This window comes from Phyllopteryx taeniolatus, chromosome 4, assembly GCF_024500385.1.
Source record: "Phyllopteryx taeniolatus isolate TA_2022b chromosome 4, UOR_Ptae_1.2, whole genome shotgun sequence".
NCBI lineage: Eukaryota > Metazoa > Chordata > Actinopteri > Syngnathiformes > Syngnathidae > Phyllopteryx > Phyllopteryx taeniolatus.
Window position 1 is genome coordinate 15,035,706 of NC_084505.1, and position 24,052 is coordinate 15,059,757.

Here is a 24,052-nt window from a genome sequence, read left to right on the forward strand (position 1 = left end):
TGCGAATAAATACGGAAGGTGACAATTATGCACTCTAAAAGGGGCTTAGTGTAAGGTAGATAAGTATTTCAAGAATGGTCATTCATTGAGAAATGATCAAATGTGAAATCACAAGTTTGACCTGTAATGAGGGTGGAGGAAGCCCTCACCCACAAATGCTGATGGAGCGATTGCATGGAACGATGGTGGCCACATTCTTCTCTTTAAACTAAAACCCCTCCCACTTTGCATTACATATAACTCAGCAAACACAGTGATGCTCACAACTGCAGATCCTCTCCTGTGTTCCCACCTGGTCCACATCCAGATCCTCCATCATGTCTCTGAGGGCTAAATCCTACGGCCAGAAAACCCTGAGCGTCTACGGTGGAGCCGGCGGCCACGGCACCCGCATCTCCTCCGCCCTGTCGGGCTACGTGCCCGCTCCAGGCTTCAACCTGGCTGACGGCTTGGACCTCCAGGTCGGCGCCAACGAGAAGGCCACCATGCAGAACCTGAACGACCGTCTGGCTTCTTACCTGGAGAAGGTGCGCACCCTTGAGAAGGAGAACGAGCACCTGGACAAGCAGATCAGAGCCTGGTACCAGAGCATAACTGTCATCAGCCACGACTACACAAGCTACTTTGCCATCATTGATGACCTGAAGGATAAGGTGAGAGTAGTATTCCAGGATTAGCCGCCAAATTGTGTGTGTGTTGGACGTAGCGGAGATATGATGGCACATATGTATAACGGCCACTAACTCTGTTTAGAAGACAGAAAGCAAATTCTCATTCCAAAGTGTCAACAGCATCACACCGATAACAATTACATGACAATGAAGTGTACACCACATACATGCATACACAGTTTTGACCTGACTTTTAGCTAATTGGTCAACTGTGACAGTTGTCATATGCAAAATAATCACTCCATCCCAGGAAAACGACACAGTACTCTCCCTTATTGTGTGAACGCTACTGACCTTACTGATTACAAATGAATCTAGAAGGTGTTTCAATGGGTGGCACGGTGGAACGGTGGTCGACTGGTTAGCAGATCTGTCTCACAGTTCTGAGGACTGGGGTTCAAATCCCGGCACCGCCTGTGTGGAGATTGCATGTTCTCCCCGTGCCTGCATGGGTTTTCTCCGGGTACTCAGGTTTCCTCCCACATTCCCAAAACATGCATGGTAGGTTAAATGGATATTCTAAATTGCCAGTAGGTGTGAACGTCAGTGCGAATGGTTGCTTGTTGGTATATGCCCTGCAATTGGCTGGCGACCACTTCAGGGTGTACCCCGCCGCTCACCCAGAGTCATCTGAGATAGGCGCCAGCACAGACCGCTTATCCTCACTAGGGTCGCCACTCGTGAGGATAAGCGGTATGGAAAATGGATGGATGGATGGTGCTGCAGTGTCGATCAACAGACTACTAGTAAGTTTCCTGGTCATGTCAGACTTTTGCAGCCATTTGTTGCTAGGCAAAAAAATCATTGGCCTCAATCCTAACTGCCAATTTAAAAAAAAATCCCACCTGGTTTGCCGATTTTGAATGGCAAAACTATGGCTGGAAGTCAAACACTCAGATATATACATTGCAAATAACTCCAAAAACATCACAATAAGATTTACAGGACATTTTTTTAAACATTAATTCCACACTGCTGCTATTGGCTGACAACCAATGCAGGATATTCTCTGGCTCACTCAATCAGCTGGAATGGGCACCAGCTCATCCGCAACTCTAATGAGGACAAGTGCTATAGAAGATGAATGGCTTGATGGATGGATAATTCCACACTGTTCTGCAGGTTTATCATAAAAACAAGACCCGTACAGTATTAGAATAAGGGGGGAAATGAACACTGGGGAAAATGTCTTTCCTGACTACTATTTTCAACTGAATTCAGTAATAGTAAAATGTGTAGTATTATATGAGATGGTGTATTGTTTGACTAATGTGCTCACATTGTAGTCTCTCTGATATGTTTTGGATTCCTTGTCAGATCTGTGTCGCTGCCAGGCTCAATGCCAAGACAATTCTGGATAGTGACAATGCAAAACTGGCTGCTGATGACTTCAAAATGAAGTGAGTATGCTGTCTGTTTACCATCACATATTTGACATCTGACACGAGCCAGCTAAACCTCAATGACCTCTGTGACGCCTTCAGGTATGAGAATGAGCTGGCCATGAGAATGACTGTGGAGGCAGACTCCACTCGGCTGAAGAGGCTTCTGGAAGAGATGAACATGGCCAGAGTGGATCTGGAGTGCCAGGTGGACGGTCTGAAGGACGAGCTCATCGTGCTGAAGAAGAACCACGAAGAGGTGAGGGCATCCTGTCACCATTTAAACAAAGGTGCTTGAGCCAAATGAATTGACTTTACCTGGGTCAATACATTCCTACGCTTGACCAACACCCATGATGTGTTTGCGCACAATTCTTCACCTCAGTGTGTGTTACTCCACTGCTGATGAATGAGCCAATACCATCCCTCCGCTATTTACTATTCCCTCTACAGTATGTGAACAGTGTCACCATTTGACACAGTCTATTGTGGCTTGTGACAGTGCAAGAGCACACACAGAACCACACTCCCCTCTGAATACACAGACGAAGTTCCGTTTTGGGTGAATGTTTTTACAAACAGCTCTGCTCCATTAAACACTGTCTTCACTTCCTTGCATTCTTCTTTGCTTCCATTAGCTCATTGTTACTGTTTGTCTTACAGGCACACACTCAAACATGTTAAATCAATGCACATGCACATATTTCAAAAGAACCACAACCAGGAAAAGAACCAGGAAAAATGTCAGTTGACAAGATTCCTTCTTTGACTCCTCACAGGAATTGGCTCTGCTCAGGAGTCAGATGGGCGGTCAGGTTAACGTGGCTGTGGAAGTGTCTCCCTCTCTAGACTTGAACCAGGCTATGACAGAGATCAGAGAACACTATGAGGCTATGATCGCCAAGAACAGCAAGGACCTCGAGTCCTGGTACCAGAGCAAGGTAAAGAACACAGCTAATGACAACTTCAAAAAATAATAATAATTAACCATGTAGCATTGTGTCTGTGATGTGCTAAGATCGCCGCAGTAGCGCAGGAAGTGATGACACATTCAGAGTCTCTGGTGACATCCCACTCAGAAATCAAAGACCTGAAGAGCACTCTCCAGAGACTTGAAATTGAACTGCAGTCCCATCTTAGCATGGTACGTCACCTTGTATTTTCTCACCAAAATGTAATCCCGCCTGACCGTTTATCTCAGGCAGCCCGCTCATGTCGTCCCTGTGTGACCCAACCAGAAAGCATCCCTGGAGGGCACCCTGGCAGAGACACAATCCCACTACACCGCACAGCTAGCAGGCCTGCAGAACACCGTCATGAGCTTAGAGGCCCAGTTTACCCAGATCCATGCCAACATCACCAGCAACAAGCACGAGTACGACCTGCTGTTGGACCTTAAAACACGACTGGATCTGGAGATTGCAGAATACAGACGGCTGCTGGATGGAGAGGACGACAGGTGAGAGCGAAACAAAATACTGGACTCTCACCGTGAAAATATTGGTAGAGATCACATACAAATACAAAGTCACTAATACCTGTAATATATATATATTTTTTCTTCTTATTCACTAGCTCAAAGCAAGGTGAGCATTATCGTAGGCACTATTAACATTGAACAAGGTTTAAACCCAGGGACGACATTTGCTCATGTTTCTTTTATTTCCTCTTTTCTACAGTGGTCACCAAGGTCATCACAGTGGTGGAGACGGTCGTGGACGGGAGGGTGGTTGAGAGCACCAAGACTGTCGATGTAGATGTGGATCACATTGAGTGATACCTGGGAAGCGAATCTAAATCCAATAAAGATCATGCAGTTAACGTTTGTGTTCTGTCATTGCATCAAAAAAAAAGGAAAAATAAATAAAAAATACTGTATATCCACAGTCGTATTCGTTTTCACAGAATTATATTCCTCATAGTGCAATGGTGGCACAGCATTATACATGAAGCAGGCTTACTTTGCTCCTGAAACTTGACATCTTTTAGCTGCCAATTTCAGAATGTCATTTAAATGGTAAGTGGTCATGTACAACGTAAGTGGTCGTCAGTATGACCTCCCATGGACAAAATTAGGAACAATCAGAATCAGAATCATCTTTATTTGCCAAGTATGTCCAAAATACACACAAGGAATTTCTCTCCTGTAGTTGGAGCTGCTCTAGTACGACAACAGACAGTCAATTGACAGAGAACACTTTTGAGACAAAAAGACATTGAGAAAAACAGTCACTGAGCAATAAAGGGTTGCTAGTTATCTGGTAATGCCAGTACAATTATTATTTTTTAAATAAAAATTGTGCAAAAAGATGAAGAGTCCTCTAGCACTTAGAGCAGTTCGAATGACTAATATTGCAATAGTCCGGTGCAATGACCATTGTGCAAAGGGCGCCGAGACTTCAAGGAGTGTATGCGGTTTAAAGTGACTAGTAGCGGGATAATCTGGGACAGTGTTGATTGTGCAAATGTTGCAGATACTCCTCAGTCAGTGTGCAAGTGGGGAAGATGCTACTCTGGCATGAGTGCCCAGTATTGGTCAACAACAGCAAGACTACTACAGTGAGTGCATGAGTAATGTATAATTGGCCCGACAGAAATGTGACAACAAACTCAAGACAAAAAAAATTGGCAGCGTGTTGCAATGAATTGTAGGTTAGCTGTTTATGACGTTGATTGCAAGAGGGAAGAACCTGTTGGAATGTCTGCTAGTTCGAGTTTGCATTGATCGGTAGCGCCTACCTGAGGGAAGGTGCTTGAAGAGCTGGTGACCGGGATGTGGAGGGTCCGAGAGGACTTTGCACACTCTTGTCTTAGTTCTGGCAGGGCGCAAGTCCTCAAGGGTGGGTATGGGGGTACCGACAATCTTTTCAGCAGTTTTGATTGTCCGTTGCAGTCTAAATGCTTTTTGTAGCAGCACCAAACCAGACTGTGATGGATGGACACAGGACTGATTCAATGACCGCTGTGTAGAACTGCCTCAGCAGCTCCTGTGGCAGGCCGTGCTTCCTCAGAAGCCGCAGGAAGTACATCCTCTGCTGGGCCTTTTTGAGGACGGAGTGGATGTTGATCGCCCACTTCAGGTCCTGAGAGACTGTAATTCCCAGGAACTTGAAGGTCTCGACGGTTGACACAAGGCAGCTGGACAACGTGAGGGGCAGCTGTGGCGAAGGATGCCTCCTGAAGTCCACGATCATCTCTACAGTCTTGAGCGTGTTCAGCTCCAGGTTGTGTCGGCCGCACCACAGCTCCAGCCGCTCCACTTCCTGTCGATATGCAGACTCGTCACCGTCCTTGATGAGGCCGATGACAGTGGTGTCATCTGCAAACTTCAGGAGTTTGACAGCTGGGTGCGTTGAGGTGCAGTCGTTCGTGTAGAGAGAGAAGAGCAGCGGAGAGAGGACACAACCTTGGGGTGCCCCAGTGCTGATGCTGCGTGTGGATGAGGTGGTCTTCCCCAGCCTCACCTGCTGTGTCCTGCCCATCAGAAAGCTATCAATCCACTGGCAGATGGCAGGCGAGACGTTGAGTTGGAGAAGCTTGGAGGAAAGGAGTTCAGGGATGATGGTGTTGAACGTTGAGCTGAAGTCCACGAACAGGATCCTCACGTAGGTGAAAGTTGGTGAAAAAATGTCCGGAGTTGCCTCCTTGATGATTAGCAAGTCTCCCCTTGTGTAAGTGAGTCGTGTAATGTCTCCAAAGACGAATGAAAAACACAAAAACAAAAACAATATTAGAGAGCGCGTAACCGAGGCGTCCACACGGGTAGGCGCCATCTTGGTTTTTTTTTACTATTTACTAATTACTATTTTGTTTTAGGATCGTCCTCGCGATGTACATGTGCGCAATAGTCACATCGCAGGGTCTGCTGCGATGTCGGTGTACTGTAATATACAGTGAATCAACTGTAATATTAAAAGTGACCAGCAGAGGGACCTGTTTGGACATGCTCAAAAGATTAAAAGATTGCACAGCTGGCATGGTGCGTTTCTTATTTCACTCTTCAGAATGAAACTTGGCAGGCACGCTGCAGAGGTGCGTTCAGGGACACTGCGGGATTAAATGTGTCATTTTGTAATACAGGACATAACTGTAAAAATGGATTATGAGGAAAATTATTATTTGAATGCTTTAGATACAATACTGTATGATCACACTGTGATAATATGGAATTTATTTAGTTTTTTTAATATAAGAATAGATAAATTAGTTTTTAATTGAGTCAGCCAGAGCTGCGAGGAATGCGAGGTTACCAATGTCATACATGTCATCGTTGCTGTCAAACTGTGTTGCGTGTTTTTGTTTGCAAGGCATTTACGAGGAAGACAAAAATGGCTCATTAATCTTTCTTTGTTTTGTGTTCAGCTGCTGCATTCTTAACTTGGAAAGTGGGCGGTGTGGCGCAGAGGGTAAGTGCACACCCCTGCAACCGGAGCCTGGGAATTTAGATGGAGAGGCCCCCGGTGCGCACAATTGAAGAACGAAATATTTGTTGGTCCTCCTGCCTAGCAACAAAGCCACAAATACTAACAATGAGCGGTGACTGTGATTTTACGTCTTATCATTTTTGCTGTAAACACTGTATGCATAATACAATTGCCTGCCCAGTACGGCAGCCTTACACACGGCATCTCTACCGGTCTTGTTATTGCTGTTGCTTTGCTTCCTGTTCCGTCCGTTTCCCTCTGTCCCAATAAGACCATCACATCTTCCAAGATACTGGTGGGGGCGCTGTCATTTTTATCAGAACTGGATAGAAATTCTCCATTTAAAAGGGGTCTGGTTTTCACTCCTCACCAAGAAACACTGCCTCCCCCCCTGCAATTTGGTCTGTAATGGATGTGACACACACACACACACACATACTCAACAATTTGTCCATTTTTTCAAAGTACTTACAGTATCTTAAGCTTTGCCAGAGCTCATTTTGTAGAAACGGTGTGTCAGGTTAAGAAACCTGGATATATCCCAGCATGCACTGGGAGAAACTAAAGCATTCTCTCTCGTGCGGACCACATTCAAATTGGGACAAAACCACAGCCTGAAATAAAACTGAGTTTTTAAACTACCTTTTTTGCTTTATTTCGGGATTTAAACTTTGTACAGTATAATGTAAGAAACTATGTTGCCAATTTACTACCCCCTGAAGCCTTTGTGATTTGCTCATGTTCATGCATACATTTAATTTTGTTGTCAAACCTATCATATACTGAAGTAGAAGACTTTCAGACTAAACAGAGTTAAACAAATGAACAAACTTAGACACAAGGAGTAAGTTGGCAGACAAGGAGCTTTTTATTTAATCATTTCATTTGTTTGAGATGAAAAGGTGTTCTTCAGGTGTCACACCCCTGTGTGTTGCTGTTTGCTGTGTGAGGCAGTTTATGTGGTGGTTGTTGTTGAGGACACCACCTTGCCATCTACCAAATCTTCTGTGACCATTATTACCATGGGAGTGGTGGACCTGGTATTGGCAATGCTGAGAAAGGACAATGACAAATATCAGTCACAAGGCATGTGGTTAAACTCTGATGACTACACTTTTCTTCTGGTAAAATATGTGTAAGGTATTTTTTCTTACCTGCCCTCTCCATCCATCAGTCTCCTGTACTCCGCGATTTCCCTCTCAAGTCTGGTCTTAATGTCAAGGAGTACGCAGTATTCTCTGTTCTGGTTTTCAATCTCAGCACGCAGTTGCATCAGTTGCTGTTCAATGGCCGTCACCTGTGCTTGGAGACTTTGGAGGATCATGCAATATCGGTTTTCGGTTTCAGCTAATGTGTTTTCCAGGGCTGCTTTCTGGAGGAGAACAGTGAAGTGTGAATTCAGCATTCAAGAAAATGCAAGCAGAAATCCTCATGAGAGTGTATAGCTAAAGGGATCTGCTTTATTTACCATGGAAAGTTGAGACTGTAGTTCAATCTCCAAGCCCTGCAGAGTGCGACGGATCTCAGTGATCTCTGACCTGGAGGTCTGGAGCGTTTCTGTGCTGACAGCCATTTCCTTGTTCAGTGCCTCGGTCTGCAATATACATGATATACTTTTAGTGTCATATTCCACTACATGCTTTGGAACAACCAACAATGTTTCAGTGGAATTACATTGGACTGGAACCAGCTATCCAGTTCTCGCTGATTCTTTGCGGCCACGCTCTCATACTGGTCACGGATCTCGCTGATGATTCTGGAAAGGTCGACTTGTGGTTTGGCGTCTACCTCCACGTTGATCTGTCCAGTCATTTGTAACCTCAAGGCTGCCATTTCCTGTCACGTAAAAATGTTTGTAAGACATTGGTCAGAGAGTAGGTTATGGCAACGCAGACACTGATTGTGAAAGGATTTGCTACTCACTTCCTCATGGTTCTTTTTGAGGTAGATAAGCTCATCCCTGAGGCCTTCAATCTGCATCTCCAGGTCTGAGCGGACCAGTGTCAACTCATCTAACATTCTCTTCAGGCCGGCAATATCTGACTCCACTGATAGACGCATAGCCATCTCATTGTCATACCTGTGAGGCAGCAAGAGGTCAGAAAATCATGCTCCACCATGGTAGAATATATACTTGCAGTTTGCAAAGTCATCCTCATTGTCAGTCTTGAAACTTACTTAGTTTTGAAGTCATCTGCTGCCAGTTTAGCGTTGTCAATGGCAAGATAGATGCCTCCGTTGATTCGTGTGGCATCCTGGATCTGTGCGATTTAGAAATATAGAATATTAGCATTCTGTCATGACTACTGAATACACAGAGTAAGACGCAAATTCCTACCTTTCCCTGCAGGTCGTTGATGGTGGCCTGATAAGCAGAGTAGTCACGGGCAAGGGGGGAGGCCTTGTTCTCCAAGAACTGACGGATCTTCAGCTCAAGTTCGGCATTGGCCTTCTCAAGGGTGCGCACCTTGTCCAAGTAGGAGGCCAGGCGGTCGTTCAGGTTCTGCATAGTGGCCTTCTCATTGGCTCCAACATGGAGATCCAGGCCCTCAGCCACGCCGAAGCCTCCGCCTCCGCCACCTCCCATGCCAAAACCATAACCGCCAGCACCTCCTAGGCTAAAACTGCTGGTGGAGATTTTTGAGCCGATTCCTCCTGCACCTCCATGAACACTTAAAGCATACCCCTTACGAATACCGCCAGCCAGGTTTCCACCTGCGTAGGAGCGGCCAGAGAAAGACCTGCTGATGGATGTCATTGTGCTGACTGGTCGGTGGTGTCTGCCTGCCTCAAAGTGGAGATGATGGAATGAGATACACAGCTCCTCCCGTGTGCCCCTTTTATGCACCACAAGGCCGCCGTCTGCTGAAAGTGGAGGCATGCAGAGCTGATGGGAGGAGCATTACCTGAGATGCCCCACCCTTCATACTTATCCCTAGGGTTAATTTACCCATGAATGATCTGAAGGAGAAAGTGGGACATGTAGAAACCAAAAGCAATTTATAAAAAAAAATGCATTTAAACCACATGGAAAACATAGGCTTTTTGTTGCTTTCACACTTTAGTCTCTCCAGATCACTGTGCATGAAAGCCATTATTCGATTACAACCACTATATTTTATTGCTTTAAAATATGACTAGTTAAAGCGCCGCGCCCTGCCCTGCCCTGTTAGCCCGAGGCTGCATAGTCAGGTCCAACCAGTTTGAAGTGTCATGTCAGTGCTCTGACAGAGGATCTTTCTTCAATGAATTACTGCTGTGCTTCAACAAGTCAGCCATATCCTGTTGCCTAATGGCAAAAAATAAATATATAAGAAACTAGTATTGGAAACCCATTAAGAGAGATCAGTTTCACTCAACTTCAACTCTTATTTTGCACAAATATTAGCACAATCTCCTGCACTATTGAAGCTTTGGTGAACTCAGCTGTCTACATTTTGGTTTCATGAAGGCTTTTCAGAGAAGGTGAACGCAGTTGAAAAGAACAGAGGCTGTAGACAACACTACAGTAAAAGCAACCTCCGGATTCTTATTTGAGGTGGAAACACTTCTCCAATGCAGGTTCTAACTGAAGGCATTGCATTATGTCCATGTCCGTAATTACTTTGCATTTCCAGGGTTTTATCACCATACCACATAACTGCTATGTTTACTGCTGTAAAGTGTAGTTCTGCACTGCACTGCAAGCCATTGCTTTGTGCTTGCAAAAGAGGTGCAACATGATGACATGATTGTGACTGGTGGGTGTGCCAAAGGGGGATTAGGCAGAGCCGAACATGTTGCTGCTGTGGTTGTGTTGGTTTCAGGAACATGAAAAATCAATTAAAACAACTAGGTGGCAAATTGGTACCTGAGAGATTTCACACTTTCCAACGCTGCACAACCTGTTCTTATGAGAATTTAGTACAATTTTGCATGAAAGGCTATGAAACAGTGGGAAAACAACCGTGGCTGTTGCGAGGTTACTTAAAAAGCATTGTGGTTTTATTATTGAATTGTAACTCCCTTAGCATTGTAGCAGGACTTGCCATTGTTCGGGGATTGTATCGCTACTGTGTTTTGCATATGCTCAATAAACTCAATTAGGCACAGCAATACTCATGTTATATGAAAAATGTCTACGTAAGAGTGTAACATACTGTCTCCTAGCCACTGATGGTACAGCGGTATACTCGCTTGACTTCAGTCCAGGCAGTGTGGGTTCATTTCCTACTCAGGGAGGAACAATGTGAGTGTGAATGATTGTCTGTCTCTGTGTGCACCTGTACCTTTGTGAATGACATCAGTCTCTCTCCAGTCAATTGAGGTAGGCTCCAGTTCCCCATGACACTGAACAGGATAAGAAATAAAGAAAATGGATGGATGGCTATCACAAGGGACACAGTATCAAGCCATGTTTTGAGACATCATCTACCAATTATAGATGTAATTAAGAATTACATGAAAAAATGATCGAGTGGTAAATTTAATGCATGAGAGCTACAGTGCTCAAATTGCAATGACCATTATTTGCTAATTTTGCTAATTAGCACAGATAGCATAGATAGACAGCACACATAACCTTTTTTTTTGAGGCGGTGTAGCACCAGCTTGTCTTATTGGTTGATCTTTGTGTGTGTGTGTGTGTGGGGCAGTTATACGATGTAACCGCCATATACTCTTGGCCAATCATCTTTATGTCATAAAACTGTTAGCTGCAAACCAACGGTACATAAGCCTACAAACTCTTATTGTAAACCTTTTACAAGAGCTTCACTGTATTTCGTCCTGATCTTGGAACTAATGTTATGTTCATTTGTATTTTATTTGATAACTGTATAGGATGTGTCATGGTACCAATCTGCAAATACATTGAAGCATCTGAAAGCATCTGAAAACATCTCATCTGTTCATTGATAGTGTCGAACAATGATGTGACCACTATGTTCCACACATCTCTGTGAGGATATTTCCATGGCGCCGTTGAGCAAATTAAGCAAATCAAGATATTTTGTGTTGGGCAAAGAGTCACGACCAGTTGCACACAGTCTTGCTTGAACGCACCAGGTCATGTGAAAGTGAACAGCGACGTTGGTATGTGAGGTATTAGTGTAAGGAGTGGCTGGAATCTGAGTGAAGCAAACTAGCAATTTCCTTCAACACATTTTCTAATTCATAGCGGACATCTCTGATACAATGTGTGTTGTGTGTCGTGTGCGTGAATGTGTGCATGCGAAAGAATTAAAGGCTTGCCAGTAAACTGACACTCATTAGGTGAAAGACTGGCTGGACACCAAAGTTATAGTAAATGAAAACGAACGAAAAAACTCAAACTAAAATTGAAAAAAGCATTTTCAAAATTAAATCAAATAAAAAATGAGAATGCTTTTTAAAAAAAAAAACTAACGAAAATGACATTTTACATTTGCAAAACTAAGTAAAACTAACTATAATTATAGCGAAAATGTCCTTTGTTTTCATTTTTGTCATTTAATTTCATATTTGAACTTTCGGCGTTGATTTCAAATGTATTTATTTCAGATAAATACATACAGTCCCTTCCAAAGGTATTGCAACGGCAAGTTCAATTTCTTTGTTTTTGTTGTATATTCTGAAGACATTTGGGTTTCAGATCAAAAGATGAATATGAGACAAAAGTTCAGAATTCCAGCTTTTATTTCATGGTATTTACATCTAAATGTGTTAAACAACTCAGGACAGAGCACCTTTTGTTTGAAGCCACCCACTTTTCAAGTGAGCAATGGTATTGGAACAGACATTATTAAATTAACTTAAAGTGAATATCACTTAATATTTCGTGGCATAACCTTTACTTGCAAGAAATACATCAAGCCTGCGGCCCCGTTGCCTTCACCAGACTGTTGCATTCGTCATTTGAAATGCTTTTCCAGGCCTTTACTGCAGCCTCTTTCAGTTATTGTTTGTTTCTGGGGGTTTCTTTGTTCAGTCTCCTCTTCATGAGGTAAAATGGATGCTCTATTAGGTAAAGGTCTGGTGAATGACTTGGCCACTTGACCTTCCACCTTTTCCCCCTGACTTCCTTTGTTGTGTTGGCAGTGGGTTTTGGGTCATTGTCTTGTTGCATGATAAAGCTTCTCCCAATTAGTTTGGATGCATTTTTCTGTCAATTGCCAGACAAAATGGTTTTGTAGACTTCAGAATTAATTCTGCTGCTACCATCATGAGTTACATCATCAATAAAGACTAGTGAGCCCGTTCCAGAAGCACCCATGCAAGCCCAAGCCATGACATTACCTCCAACATGCTTCACAGATGAGCTTGTGTATTTTGGATCATACGCAGATTCTTTCTTTCTCCATACTTCGGCCTTTCCATCACTTTGGTAGAGGTGAATCTTGATCTCATCAGTCCATAAAACTTTGTTCCGAAACTTTTGTAGCTCATCTCTGTACTTCTTTGCAAAATCCAATCTGACCTTCCGATTCTTTTTGCTGACGAGTGGTTTTCATGTTGTAGTATGGTGTCTATATTGGAACAGTGGATTGTGATACCTTCACCCCTGCCCTGTGCACATTTGAAGTAATAGCATAGTAAAAGGCCTCTAAAGTAAATATTCTACTCTATTTTGTTCATTTAAAAAAGACTAATAAACCCAAGTGCCAAGTGTAGAATGACAGTCCCCTGATGTGCATGCATGTACTGTATAGGTAAAATGATTTATCCTGCTCACACTTTATACTGTATCCAAACAGGGGTGTGTGCACATTCGCTGTCTTGTTCACTTATTCTTCTAAATGGGAACAGTCAGCTCAAGTTCACTTTGAATAGGCTACGAAGTGCTGAGGAGACAAAAAAGAAGACTGCAGCTTCAGGGGGAAGCAGTTCGAGCATGTCAGAAATGTGGTTTGTGCTCCAACCTGCAAGTGAGAGCCTCAGGTGCTTTTAGTTGGGTGTGGAACTCTCATGTTGGAGACAAACTGAAACGTAAGAAATGGAAGTGCACATATAATAGTATAATAAAAAATGTTTTTTCCCATAAAACAGACATTTGCTCCAAACACTCATGATAAATTGATTTGGGCCATGCTCCCTCCAGTGCAACAGTTTTATGAACATCAACATTGGAGTTTTTTATTTATTTATTTGTATATAATTAAAACCCATCATCTGACACACATATAAATAGAAATGAAACAATATTTCATATTCTGTCTATTTTATGGCAAAATAAGCATAATAGTCTTCCCATGAGTGAGTCGGGCAACAGGAGCTGGTTTCTTTGTCAGTTTTTCAAAAGCTACTCTTGAATTCAGGTTCAGACAGGTTCGTGTGGTATGGTGACATAGCCTGCAGGTGCTGGTTGGCTCCACCCTTAACAACTATCAATGATTTATGCAACACTGTTTGCATGCTCTCTGAGGTCTGGAAATTTCCAGCAGAGATTGCAAAAGATTTGAGCAAGGCTACTATCAATTCACTTGCAACATTTGTGTGAATGAAAACGAAAGAGTCTCCTAATTATTTTTACAGCTGCTATTTAATGATAAATGTACAATGTGTTTGACTGCATGCAATGCTGCTGACTATTCTTGCTTCAGTCCACGTTCACTTTTGCATATGTATAGCGTTTATTTTGTTATGCACGGTTTGCCATTCACATCAGCATATTTATTATTCCTGCACATTTTACACATACACTGCCACTGCTCCTTCTGCTCCGTCATGATGTTGTAAATATGTACATACAGCGGCTAAAATAAGTATTTAACACGTCACCAGTTTTCTCATTATGTTTATATATGTTTAAATATGTGTATTGACATGAACATTTCACCAGATGTCGGGAACAACCCAAGTAATCCATACGTACAAAAAAAGTATATCAAATAAGCTCAGAAATTAAGCTATGTGTAATAATGTGAAATGACACAGGGAAAAAGTATTGAGCACACCAACTGGTATTTATTTAATACTTTGTACGAAAGCCTTTGTTTGCAATGACAGCTTCAAGACGCCTCGGGTATGGAGAAACTAGTTGCATGCATTGCTCTGGTGTGATTTTGGCCCATTCCTCCACACAAGCAGTCTTCAAATCTTCAAGGTTCCGTGGGTTTCTTTTGTGGACCTTGAATTTCAGTTCTTTCCATAGATCCGTAGAGAGGAATCAAATGTTCACCCTCGTTTTATTTTCATCATCCTCGTAGATGGCAGCAGATTTTTGTCAAGAATGTCTCGGTACATTTGCCCATTCATCCTTCCTTCAATAATGTGAAGTACCATTTTCTGAAAAGCAGCCCCACACCATCATGTTCCCACCTCCGAACTTCACTCTTGGTAGGGTGTTTTTAGGGTGATGTGCACTGCAATTTCTCCTCCAAATGTGCTGCCAATTTGGTATCCAAACAGTTCAATTTCGCTCTCATCTGACCAGACTATATTCTCCAAGTATTTAACTGGCCTGTCCAAATGTTGTTCAGCAAACTTTAAATGAGCTTCGACATGTTTTTTTCCCCAGCAATGGGGTCTTGCGTGATGAGCGTGCATACAAGCCATGGCGGCGGAGTACATTGCTCACTGTTTTTCTTGTGACAACAGTACCAGTCTTTTTGAAGCGCTCCACAGGTGGTCCTTGGCTCTTGGACAACTCTTCTGATTATTCTTTGCACTCCTCTGTCAGAAATCTTGCGAGGAGCACCTGATCGAGGCAAATTTATGGTGGTATTATTGGCTTTCCACTTACGTAAAACGGCCCCAACCGTGCTCACTGGAACGTTTAACTTAGATATGCGCCTGCAACCAATCCCATTGTTATGTTTTGAAACAATTAGTTTGCGGTCTTGAGACAGCTCTTTGCTCTTATCCATTATGAGATGTGTCTTGACTCACACTTTGGCAATGAGACATTTTTGTAGGCCATCAATTAGGACTGAACCAGCTGACATTCATTTGGACTGACAAGGGATTGGCTTGATTATTGATAGATTATAGGTGTTGTCTTGGCTTTCCATGCCTTTTTGCACCTCCCTTTCTTCGTGTTCAATACCTTTTCCCTTTGTCATTTCATATTTTTACACACAACTTAATTTCTAATCTTATTTGTTCTACTTTCTTTGACTGTATGGATTACTTGGGTTGTTCCCAACATCTGGTGAAATTTTCATGTCAATAGCACCTTTGGAAGTATATTAGGTGACGTGTAAATACTTATTATCCTTGTGCTTTGCTGCCGTAAAACCATGACATCAATAATAAAGGCTTTTTCTATTCTATTCTATTCCATTCTACTACCAAGTGTTTCAAAAACCCTAAATGCTGTTAACTTCCATCCATCCATTTTCTGAGCCACTTCTCACTTGGGTCGCGGGCTTGCTGGAGCCTATCCCAGCTATCATCGGGCAGGAGGCGGGGTACACCCTGAACTGGTTGCCAGCCAATCGCAGGGCACATAGGAACAAACAACCATTTGCACTCGCATTCACACCCACGGGCAATTTAGAGACTCCAATTAATCTAACAGGCATGTTTTTGGGATGTGGGAGGAAACCGCAGTGCCCGGAGAAAACCCACGCAGGCACGGGGAGAACATGCAAACTCCACACAGGCGGGGCCGGGGATTGAACCCCAGTCCTCATAACTGTGAGGCAGATGCACTAACCAGTCGCCCACCGTGCCCTGTTAACTTTACATCCAAATAGAAATAATGAAGTGACTGATGATGGATTTAAAACCAGCGTTCAATTTGTCGCACACATACGGTGTCTATAAGTCCTAACTCCCCCATGCATTTTACACTGCATGACTTCAATGCAAACATATATATATTTTTTTAATTCTATTACACTGAGACTAAAGGGAAATGTTGGCATCAGGAGTGCACTGTCGAGCCACGTTGTTTCTTTTGCAGTTGACAGGGGAGATGTTCATGCAGTGCACTCATAAAGGTGACTCACATTCCTTGCACAGAGCGCCTGCGGGTGTCTTCGTCTTGTCCAAGCAGGTTCAATAAGTGTATGAAAAGCCTTTTGAGCATGGATTCAATAGCCTTGATATCTAGTTTAAGGTCCATAGTGCACTCATCCTCACTTGTAAGACATTTCAGTGCATTATGTGACTGTGTCTTACTAGTAAAAAAAAAATTCTACTACTCTACGACTTTTCTGCACATTACTAAGACAACTTTGCCTCACTAGTAGGAGGCCTACATGTTACTAGTGAGGCAAATGAGCACCAGTTGACATCTACGCCCTGCTAGTAGCATGCAGTTTGTCCAGGTTTGCCTCACTAGTAACGTAGTTGTTCGACTAGTATGACAAAGGTGTCCTACTAGTGAACTGAAATGTCAAACAGTATTGCAAGAACAACTGTCTTGCTAGCAAGTTTTATTTTTTTCCACATTATAGTCAACTACAACCCCTAGTTACTGCAGCACAGGAAATGCTTACCAGTTGACCAAGTGGCACTAGTAGTGGTAGTAGTAGTCTAGAATATTCTTATTAGTGAGGGCAATGAGCATACTAGTAGGCTGTAGCACACGGACCTTAAAATGGACTAGTATATCAAATAAATGCTTAAACAGCTATTCATGTTAGTGTGAATGTGTTAGCTGGCATGCACACTTTGACTAAACCTTTGGTTGTATTGCTCATGCATGGATCAATTTACAATTTTAACTTCTTATTCCTGCTGAGGCAAATATATATATATATATATATATATATATTTTTAAATATATTCGAAATGATTTTTATTATGCAAGTGCTATACACAGGTTGTCCCGAAAATATTAAGAATTTAAAAGGACATATTTTGCATGAATTGGGTGTGGTTAAAGCTTTAATTTTAGAAGGACAAAAACGCCACCTGGTGGCTAAGAGGCTCCATGGGACTTACAAAGAGATAGAATAGTAAAATATAGTACAAATTAAGCTATTTATCCATTTCTCAGTGTACACAAGGACACGTTTTAAACTTTTGTATAATTATTAGACTCACCTATTGTTGAATTCTTGTGAATTCGATTTTGAGAAATTACAAAAGGTAGCAAGACTACATTCTAAAATACAGTTGTGCGAATGGCATTTCTAGCTTGAATGGGACCTTATTCGAGACCCCCCTTTGCGGCCAACCCCCCATACACACACTCATACCGATGAAAAACACACTGGAGTGGACGGTATATTTTCTTTGAAATATATTGCACTATAAACTAATTAGATTACAGCAACAGCTATAGAAAATCTGAATTATGGTAACAACACAAACCTTGCATTGCAGAATTAAATATTTAAAGAACTACTTTGCATGATTTTTATTCCTTGCATGACAAACTTTTTCCATGATTTGGATTGTAAATTTATTTCATATTCGTAACTTCATTTACCTAATACTTGACATTAAACATACACTGCTGGTAACAATTGGAGGTTGCAGTATTGTCATTTTCTTTGTGGTATAAAGATGATTATGCACACGTAAGTACACGATATAACTGACCAGGAGCGACTGCTCATCCATTTACATTAAACCAGAGGTTCTCATTAGCCATACAGCAATACGCGCAAAGTTACTTCAAGCTTGTCATGCTACTAAATCAACCGGGGACTCACTGAAAAGAACACCAGCTTAAAGGTACAAAAAGAATGATGCACAACAAGTATAACATCCATCCTATTACACTATGAGAAAACACAAACAACAGCTAATATTAACAATAAAACATAATTAGCTAACATTTTTACAAATGCTGCTAGGCATCGTCCCAGCAGCATTTTACAAAATCAGTTAGGAATTACAAGTTTATTATTGACAAAAAGGTGTTGTTTGTTGTTCCCCCATAGTCGTAGTAGTAGTAGTGTGTTTTTGTTGTTCCGCTGCAGTAGCAGAAATCGAATGTATCCGACATACTTGTGTCGTCGCACTTTTGATCACCTACAATCACTACGAATCCATCCATCCTCTTACAACCAGTCACACCTGTGGCCAAATTTGACTCTTCAATTAACCCTCCATGCATGTTCGTGTGGGAGTGAATTTGGAAGGAAGCCGGAGGAAACCCACACAGGCAAGGAGAGAATCCGGAAGGCCGCAGCCACAACCTCTGAATTGTGCGGCAAATGTGCTACCATGCCGCCTCACTAAGAATAGTTTAAAAAATATGTACTACATCTTATGTATTGAGTTGAAGATCTGCTTAAATTCATTATTCTAGACACGTGCACATACGGACATCATATGTCACTGTGCATCGCTTCTAAAACCTCTACAGCGTGTACATTCATAAGGGGTGCAAATTCGCCATACAATCTCCAATTTGTAACAAGTCGTACCAGTAGAAAACTATGCCAGGTGGCAAATGTGTTTTTTCGGGGGGCAATGCCGCCCGGTGCAGCTGCACACATTGCGCATGACAAAATCCACCTTCATGTACCCTCATTTTTGTGTGCGCAGTTGACGCAGACTGACTGGCCATCAATGGCCTACATTTTTATTATGTACAATGTATTGTAGTATTTTATAGGATAACATGCCATAAGAAAATGTTCATTCTGAAAGGAAACTCTGTTGTTGGGGTTGAGCGCAGTACCCCGTGTGTCTGTTCACTTTTAACAAATCGTAATGTTGTTGTCATTGTTCCCAGAAGTTACAGCCTGAGGATAATAAAGAAGATATACACCATAAACGTGCAGCAAGACGCTTTTAATTTGCATTGTTGTTGTTTTCATGACAAATTGGAATTTTCAAATTTTCCATCAGACAAATTGAGACATTTGTGCATGCTATGTTCAAAACACTACTTTTAAAACCAAAACACAATGGATTTTTTGGTACACTAATTAAAGATACACATTGTGGTGTGTTTGCATTTTTTTTTTTTTTTCCCATTTGATTGTATTATTATTATTCCATTTATTGTCCAAATACAGAGCAAATACTGCAAGTTGCTGATCATTTGTCTTTCAACTGCTGCATAATTGTATTAAAGGGAAAGAGGAGAACATGGACGCAAACAGAGCTGTTTCTCACAATGTGCTTTTAAAGGGGAGCGGACAGCAGCCTGTTGCATACCAAGAGAACCAAATGGTTCATTTAGGAGCATTCGTAACCATTTAAAGGTTTTCTTGCTGAGTGTCCACGCTGGTGGACACCACCTTTCCGTCGATAATCTTTTCCACAATGGTCTTCACTCTCCTCTCCACTTTGGGTTTGTGCTCTGCACAGGACAAAGAGGTCATGAGAACATCCACGACAACATAGCAGTACGGTCAATTAATGGACGGAAGAGCGACAGTGGCTTACCTTCCACCTGCACCACCTTGCTGATGACCAGAGGCCTTTAAAGAGAGAGGACAGTGTGACATGAGTGAGCTGATATAGGATGCCATACTTGGGCTCAGGGTGGATCATCTCTCACTTTTTCTGCTCATACGATTCTCCATCCAGCAGACGGCGGTACTCAGCGATTTCTCTCTCCAGCCTCATCTTGATGTCCAGCAGAATTTGGTACTCGGTGTTCTGTTGCTCAATGGAAACTTTGAGCTGATGCAGCTCCACCTCCAGGCTGTTGATGGTCAACTGCAGGTGGCTGAGCTGAGAGCTGTACCGCAGCTTGGTTTCGGCGAGGTTCTGACGGAGGCATTCCATCTGCACGACGGAGGAGGACGAAGGGATGAGCGGAACGGCCGCGCGTCGGCACGTGCGGCTGACGGGAAGTCGGCTTACCTCTGCAAGGATGCCCTGGTACGTGATCTCTAAACTCTGGTATGTCCGCTTCAGCTCAGACAGTTGGGAAGAAAAGGTCTTTACCTCTGTGGAGAAACCTTTGATTTCGGACTGGAGAGATTCCATCTATAACGCACAAACAAAACCCATCTGCACACTTTTCATCCGTCTGTTGTCTACAGCGCGTGTCCTCGTTAGGGTACAGGCTAAGCTGGAGCGAGAGGTGGGGTACAATCGCACTCTGTACACTTTAGATGAGGGGCGGGCAAACTTTTGTGCTCAACGGCCACATTTGACTTTTTCCAAACAGACAGATGGGCCAGGTCATTCTCCTAGAAACGGTCAAATATAAAATATGAAAAAGAGTTGATTTTAATTTTCATAAAATAATCCTCTCATTTTATTATTTGTAATAATTTAATTATAATCCAACATTTAATAAAACTACGTTTTTTTTTTGGGTACTTTTATACTTGATTACACTTTTATACTAGATGTTGATTCTCATATTTTTTGATTACTTACACTAAATCAAGCAAATATTTAATGAGATAACTGAAATACAAATAAATAAATGCATTTTTATGAAGCCATTTTAGGGGAAAACAGAGATTAATGCAAGAAATATGAGAGTATTCCTGTCAAAGTAAATGCTCGCTGGGCCGGATTAAAGAACAAGCGTCCAACCATACTTTGACCGCCTCTGCTTCAGCTCGTCATCATTTTGTGCATTTTATTAGGCACAAAAGGTGTGTCCTGTCTCACCTTAGCTTGATACCATCTTTCCAGTTCCTGCTTGTTCTTCAACGCCAGGGCGTCATACTGCTCCCTGACTTCTTGAAGGACCTTGGAAAGATCCACAGAATATGGGCTGTCCACTTCTACGTTGACGTTACCACTGTACTGGAGTCTTGCTGCATTCATCTCCTGCCACATAAATTCAAAATTTTAAACGCAATTCTTACCGCTGCGAGGATGAGACACAACCAACCAGCAGAAGGAAGCATTCGATTTGTTGAAATGATCTGACCTCTTCATGGTTCCTCTTGAGTTGTGCCAGTTGATCCTTCAGATTCTCTATCTGCATTTTCAGGTCACTGATGATAACAACCATGTTGTCCCGGACCCCTCGAAGACGGACCAAATCAGACTCCACCATTGCACGCGTGTTCATCTCCACCTCGTATCTTACAGAACAGAGCGGTTGCTTTTTGTGCATCCCCGCACTAGAAAGGCCGCCAGTGCGTCGACTTACTTCATTTTAAAGTCGTCCGCCGCCAGTTGAGCGTTGTCAATCTGCAGGATGATGCTCTGATTCTCTGCATACCTCCTTGCAATCTGAATGGGAAGATTGACACGCTTAACGTTGGTTTCACGGCACTTCTTCTCCAGCAGATGACGGTGGCCTCCCTAATTCCATTCATTGGCGCACTGGCGAAAAATCCCGCTAGATGGCGCCGTTGGCGTGTTCCTTCCTGGCATATCCGCGATTCACTTCTTGCAAATCGACCCGCAGTGTTTCTTTTGGATCCCATCTTCTCTTATTTGATGAAAAAGTCACTTTCTATAAACCTAGTGCTTTGGCGCCATTTTTGCCATCTATAGGCAATTCTAAACCTTTCTGGGGTGGAACGGGTTGGAATATTGAGTCCCCTTTTTATTTTTGGATGATTGGAAGATCAGTGCCCTTTCAATAAAGCTGAGGCAGTAAGAGAGTGTACTGTAGCTGTTACCAGTGTGATGCTTTCAAATAACAGACTGTCTGACACACAAAAACAGACCGAAACTTACAGGATCAACTGTAAACCCTTTAAATATGCAAATGCAAAATAAGTCACTGAGAAAAAATGTGTTGCACTCATCCACCCTCAACTGGTTCCTTATTATGTCTAATGGTGGATAATGAGTCTTGACCTGGTCTTTGATCCTTGTTATTTTCCATAACCGGAAGACTCACCTGGGCACGCAGCTCATTGATGGTGGCAAAGTAAACGCTGAAGTCCCTGGCAATCGGAGACCTCTTCTCATAGAACTCTCTGATCTGGAGCTCCAACCTTCTGTTAGCAGCCTCCAAAGAGCGCACCTGCACACATGCACGACAATTACAGTCATTAAGTCCTCGGTTGAAATAATTATTTCCTTGAGAACATTTCACCACCAACGTGTGAGCGATATCAAAAGAAACTGAGCATTATGAATTTCATTTTTACTGTTGTTCTAACATTTACCTACATAAAACATTGTGCCTTTGCAAAGTTAATATTGCATGATTTTAATCAATCAACAATATTCCATCTTGTGATGCAGAATCGCAATGTATAATATATTAATAATCATGGTTTTTTTTATACATACCTCTTTGACGATGAGCATTGCAAAGGCAAGATTTTGATGTCATTATTGTAGCTCAATATTTCACAACCTTAATTGAGCCAAGGAACATATTTTACATGAGACAAAACACACCAAATAAGAGTGTCACAAAAAGTGGACACACAGGTTAATTACCATCAAGGTGAAAGATATTCCCTATTGTAATAGCCTGTGTGTGTGTGTGTGTGTGTGTGTGTGTGTGTGTGTGTGTGTGGACACACATAGCATCACAAAGCCTGCACAAACTTTTGACTTGTAGTTTATATGCTTGGTTTCATTTATTTGCCCTTAAGATTATGACAAAATGACTGGGAACTATTTTAGAAAAGATTATTAGACATGTAAGAAGAAGGAGGAGACAAAGAAGAGCGCTTGCATCCTCGTCTCGGCCCCCCCTGATCTCTTACTTTATCCAGGTAGGTTGCCAGGCGGTCGTTGAGGTTCTGCATGGTTGTCTTCTCACTGACCCCAAAGGTGTCGCTGCCATACGAGTTGACCCCGCTGTAGGAGAGGAGGGTGCTGGCCTCGGAGATGCGGGTGCCGTAGCCCCCCGCGCCCCCGTACACGCTGGGTGCGCGGCCCTGGTAGTTGCCGCTGGAGATGCGTGCCTGGCTTCCCCCTACCAGCTGCAGACCGCCGCCGATGCTCATGGTGCTGGCGGAGGAAATGCTGCGAGCGCTGCTGCCTTGGCGGCCGAGGATGAGAGACATGATGAAGAGGTGCAGGTGGCGGCTGAAGCTGCAGTCGACGAGGAGTCACTGCGGATGGCTCAAGTGGACATTTTTATAGCTGCAGATACCACAGCTATGTTCGGTATGCTGATAATAGTTTTCTGTTCTTAATGGGTGTGAAGAATTGCTGGTGACAACTTGACAATCAAGTTCAGCAGCTTGATGGCTGCCTCCGATAACCTGAGACAACTAGCCCATTAAAAGCTTGAATGTTGCTTCTGCTTAAGTTGCTCGAAGAGTAAATGTTTTAAATGGAGTCTGACTGGTTGGACAACAATTTGATCACTAAGCTTTACAATATGAGTGGCTTTCAAAATGTTCTTTTTATAATGGCTATTTATATGAAAATAAATTATAGGATACTGACTAATTAAAACAATTACTTTTTTTCCCCATGCGATTCGCATTTGCGTCCAAATAGGCCAGCGTTTCTCAACCTTTAGTGAGCAGAGGCGGCACGGTGGTCGACTGGTTAGCACATCTGCCTCTCAGTTCTGAGGACCTGGGTTCAAATCCGGCCTCCCCTGTCTGGAGTTTGCATGTTCTCCCCCGTGCCTGCGTGGGTTTTCTCCGGGGATTCCGGTTCCCTCCCACGCCCCAAAAACATGCGTGGTAGGTTGATTGAAGACTCTAAATTTTCTGTAGGTGCAAATGGTTGTTTGTTTGTATGTGCCCTGCGATTGGCTGGCAACCAGTTCAGGGTGTACCCTGCCTCCTGCCCGAAGATAGCGGGGATAGGCTCCAGCGACCCTAGTGAGGTGTAGAAATTGGATGGAAATTGATATACAGTG

At 42.8% G+C, this 24,052-nt stretch overlaps 3 protein-coding genes across 3 annotated transcripts; 1 reads left to right on the plus strand and 2 right to left on the minus strand.

Moving 5' to 3' along the window:
• Positions 1-249: 249 nt before the first annotated feature.
• Positions 250-3,871, plus strand: krt98 (keratin 98). Its single transcript, XM_061771956.1, has 8 exons — positions 250-653; positions 1,989-2,071; positions 2,156-2,312; positions 2,833-2,994; positions 3,072-3,197; positions 3,292-3,512; positions 3,629-3,639; positions 3,733-3,871. The coding sequence occupies exons 1-8, from the start codon at positions 318-320 to the stop codon at positions 3,828-3,830; spliced, it is 1,194 nt and encodes a 397-aa protein (XP_061627940.1). The 5' UTR covers positions 250-317; the 3' UTR covers positions 3,831-3,871.
• Positions 3,872-7,322: 3,451 nt separating this feature from the next.
• Positions 7,323-9,446, minus strand: krt15 (keratin 15). The gene is made up of 8 exons (XM_061769823.1): positions 9,428-9,446; positions 8,816-9,342; positions 8,656-8,738; positions 8,401-8,557; positions 8,152-8,313; positions 7,946-8,071; positions 7,632-7,849; positions 7,323-7,529 (listed from the first exon to the last, which is right to left on the minus strand). Exons 1-8 carry the CDS (start codon positions 9,429-9,431, stop codon positions 7,433-7,435), a joined length of 1,374 nt encoding a protein of 457 aa, XP_061625807.1. The 5' UTR covers positions 9,432-9,446; the 3' UTR covers positions 7,323-7,432.
• Positions 9,447-19,119: 9,673 nt separating this feature from the next.
• Positions 19,120-23,302, minus strand: LOC133476439 (keratin, type I cytoskeletal 20-like). Its single transcript, XM_061769825.1, has 9 exons — positions 22,938-23,302; positions 22,115-22,240; positions 21,413-21,495; positions 21,188-21,344; positions 20,923-21,084; positions 20,158-20,283; positions 19,850-20,079; positions 19,735-19,769; positions 19,120-19,648 (listed from the first exon to the last, which is right to left on the minus strand). The coding sequence occupies exons 1-9, from the start codon at positions 23,238-23,240 to the stop codon at positions 19,545-19,547; spliced, it is 1,326 nt and encodes a 441-aa protein (XP_061625809.1). The 5' UTR covers positions 23,241-23,302; the 3' UTR covers positions 19,120-19,544.
• Positions 23,303-24,052: the final 750 nt, after the last annotated feature.